Below are 3886 nucleotides of genomic sequence, written 5' to 3'. Positions count from 1 at the left end.
TTAAGACGTAAAAACAAAACCAAACAATTTCCAAATAGAAATCACCCCCTAAAATTGAAATAGAAATTATACCAAACCAGACCTTAGATTTTGAGCTTGAAACATTTTGGGATTGGTTCAAACCAGACCGTTATATTCATTTTGGGACCGTTTAATAAACTGAACGGTTCTGAGATTGCCCCCCTGGACCGAACCAGTAAAAAAACGTCCCGGTTAGGTGTCCCGTTTGTCACCCTTGTCACAGTAGGGTTTAAGGCTCGTCTCTTTCTTTGTAAACTCGTCTGTTTGACTGTAGCTTGTTCGAAGTTCAGTCGCTGCTGCAAGCCATGAGATCATTTTAAGTGTCCATTAGTTTCCACGGTTTCAAGTTAAACCGAAGTGAAGCAATGAGGCATTTTCGAATCATTTCTGCTACATCCTCATGTCGTTATAGATTCGCGCATCAACGACCTAGTTTTCATTCGCAGTCTATAAAACATCCTAAATTATCAGCGTCTAATCGATCGAAGACTCTTTATTTTGTACCTTCTTCATTTTCATATCTATCTCGTAGGCCCGATTCAGTTACTATAAACCATCGTTTATGGAATCATTACAGAGTTGCGTATGAATCTACTTCGACTTCGACGGAACAAGAATCGGAGGTCAACCCAACTGAGAGGGTTTCGGCGATTGTCGATGAGATTTCTGGTCTCACTTTACTTGAGGTTGGAGATCTTACGGAGGTTTTGCGGCAGAAATTGGGGGTAAGCGAAATGCCGATCATGACTATGATGATGCCGGGAATGGGATTTGGCGTTAAGGGTTCCGGGAAGGGAGGCGGTGCTGTGAAGGGGGAAGATAAGAAGGTGGAGAAGACTTCATTTGATTTGAAGCTTGAGGGGTTCGATGCTGCTGCAAAGATTAAGATTATTAAGGAAGTCAGGACTTTTACCGATTTGGGTCTCAAGGAGGCAAAGGATTTGGTGGAAAAGGCTCCCACTCTGTTGAAGAAAGGGGTACCAAAAGAGGAGGCTGAGAAGATAATTGAGAAGATGAAAGAGGTTGGCGCCAAAGTTGTAATGGAATAAGGTAGATTAGCTCTCTCTCTCTCTCTCTCTCTCTCTCTCTCTTGGTTCTTATTTTAAGGGAAAGCAAATGACTGTTAGGGAGGCTATGTGGGATATTTTGCATTTATTTCCCGCTCCTAAGATTTAATAGCTTAAAACTCCAATTTGTTTGAATAATTCAATCAGTTCGTAGTGGCTCACTGATTTTGGGCTTTGGAGCACAAACATGCATATTACTGAAGACCACTGATTTTTTTTTTTCTCTAGATCTTACTCCATTTGGGTTTTGAAACTTTTGTAACTGGAAAATCTTAGTTAATGAATGATCTTCGGGTTAGCATTTGTTTGGTTCCTATCAAGGAACTTTCTATTAGTATGAAATTTCTACCTATGTCACTTGAGAAAGAATTTTTTTGCTGCTGGTTTAAGTTTTTAATTGTCACTTCTGCACTGTTTGATATTTGAGAATTTTTTTTTAATCCCATAAGTTTTTCTTCTGCTATTCGTTGCTTACTCTATAAAATGTTGTTAGCACTTTCAGATGAAAACGAGTTGGATATAATACTATCTGCATTCGCATCGGATTAGCTTCCGAACGGATTCGGATGGTTTCCGGGTACTAACAACAACAGCATCCAGGCCTTATCCCAACTTAATGGAGTCGGCTACATGGTTCCAATAAAAGACAGTAGATTAAACATAAAGTAGCAAAGAAGGGGAGGGGTTGGGAAACATGGACACAACTACATGGGTGCCGATAGAATAAAACTAAAGAAGTATAAGGGAGGGGGGGGGGGCATACAACATCGATGCAAACTCTAGGTTATCAAAATTTCAAATACGGTTTCCTCTATACGGATACAAATACAAATCAAATACGGATTTTCTACTACCCATTTATATCCTTAGCTGTTTGCGTTGAGCGGAGGAGAACTGGAGCAGAAGAAAACTCGACTAGGGTTGATGTTGAAGGACCAAAGTCACTACCCACAAGGGTTGATGTTGAAGGGTCCTATTTAAAACTACATAGAAGTCCTCATGATCTTTTTCTTTCATTTAATTTATAGTTTAATTACATGTAATATGTTGTGAGCTAATAAAAGTTTTTTAGTTTAATAAAATATTAGTTAATCATATTTTTATAATCATGTCAGGATAATATAGCTTCCGAATGGATTCGGATAGTTTCCGAATACTAATTTTTCGAATATGGATTCCCCTAAACAGATATGACCACAAATCAGACACGGATTTTTCGATTATCCATTTACATCCTTATTAGCACTATTAGATGTCTTGGCCTTATGTTTCTGTTCAGTCCATTAAATTATTCCAAGGAAAAGGATGTGCTGCATGTACTTCATACAAATAATTCTTAGGAACAGACTAGGTTTTCCTTGACAATATGGATCCTCTGGTTTGGTCCATATGGGATATAGAAGCTTGAACCTTTTAGACCTGGAGTGTGGGCATCTAGTGAAAGTAGAGCTTGAAGCCTGATTTTCCTGAATTGGGTTGCTGTCCAAAGTGAAAATCAAATACATTTGCCTTCCAAGTGTCGTAATGGATATGCCGAGTCTTGTTAACGTATCCTCCTTTTGGTTTCTGTGAATGTTTCTGGTACTCTGGTTTGACAAAAAGGAGGCCACATCCCATAATGACCAATGGAGACAGGCAGCATTTTTCTGCCTGTAGAATGTCTCAGAGACACTACTCATCCAAACACACTCAAAAAGTGGCAAGAGAAAAAGTTTTTTCTAGGTCCTACTTTATTAATCAAAATCAACAAATGTTTTACTGATGGAGAGCTTTTATACAAAAACAGAAGACTTGAGATCTGGAGGGTTATGGCTTCTGTGTGTGGTGTCCTGTAATGTTCACCCCTTCTCCTCTCAAGGACTTGGGAAATGTATGGTCACAGTTGTTGTTGCTGTTGTGTTTTTTTTGGTAATTGTAAGTTTATAATTTTTCTGTTTATTAGCTCATTTTTTCTGCTTTTTCAATCCCCCCATCCGCTGCCCCAAGGAAAAAAAAATTGTAAAGCAAACTTGAACTCCTAGTATGCATTAAAACAAAAATATTCTTTAAATGCAACTTCCCTCTAATTTCACTTGGAATTTTTCCTTATCATGTCACCAGGATCACTCAATTGGTAGATGGTGAAATATTGGCGATACGGCATTCAGTTTCATTCTATTTCACATATAATTCTTCATTTTCATGGGACACTGACTCTGGGGGAAGCTCAATGGTAGGTGCTGAATTCAGAACTGTGTAAAATACAGGACATTTTCATTTTGCACGTAATTTTCCCATTTTTTTTATTGAAGAGGTTTCCTTCGTTGATGATTATATGGATGGAGAATGTTCCAACTGTCTCATCCGTTTTTCTCAGCTTGTGAGGTGGAACAAGCTTTGTTCTTGGTTGGGTTACATTGATTCATGCAATGGAAACTTTGAGCTTACATGTGATTCATGCATGAAATTACCTGCCTATTTCTTCATTTACCTCTATGGCTCTATCTGCCCTTGATATTTCATTCCCCGTGCCCAGTATAATTATGATTTTTCTGACCTTGATGAAGCATTTCTTCTTTAGCAATACTAATTATTAAGATTATACAGAGTTCTAAAATGATTAGTTTGTCCTGTGCATTAAATTTGTGTGGTCTCCAGGACAAAGTATAGAGGTCTAGTCTCTGTACCAGTCATTTATGGTGATCAGTGCTAGCCAAGATACTCTGAACAGTTTGATGAAATACCTCTTAAAAAAATAGAAAATAAAATTTCCATGTGCAGTCTGGAATGGTGTTTGGTTTAATTGTCCTTCAATGCAC

The 3886-nt window shown here is 38.1% G+C and overlaps 1 protein-coding gene across 1 annotated transcript; it reads left to right on the top strand.

Annotated features, from left to right (window-relative positions):
* Positions 1–249: 249 nt before the first annotated feature.
* Positions 250–3534, top strand: LOC122661376 (50S ribosomal protein L7/L12). Its single transcript, XM_043856756.1, has 2 exons — positions 250–1071; positions 3189–3534. Exon 1 carries the CDS (start codon positions 387–389, stop codon positions 1068–1070), a length of 684 nt encoding a protein of 227 aa, XP_043712691.1. The 5' UTR covers positions 250–386; the 3' UTR covers position 1071; positions 3189–3534.
* The last annotated feature ends 352 nt before the right edge of the window (positions 3535–3886 follow it).

This window comes from Telopea speciosissima, chromosome 5 (assembly GCF_018873765.1).
Source record: "Telopea speciosissima isolate NSW1024214 ecotype Mountain lineage chromosome 5, Tspe_v1, whole genome shotgun sequence".
Lineage (NCBI taxonomy): Eukaryota > Viridiplantae > Streptophyta > Magnoliopsida > Proteales > Proteaceae > Telopea > Telopea speciosissima.
Note: the sequence above shows the minus strand (reverse complement) of the source record. Positions and strands in the feature narration are given on the sequence as shown.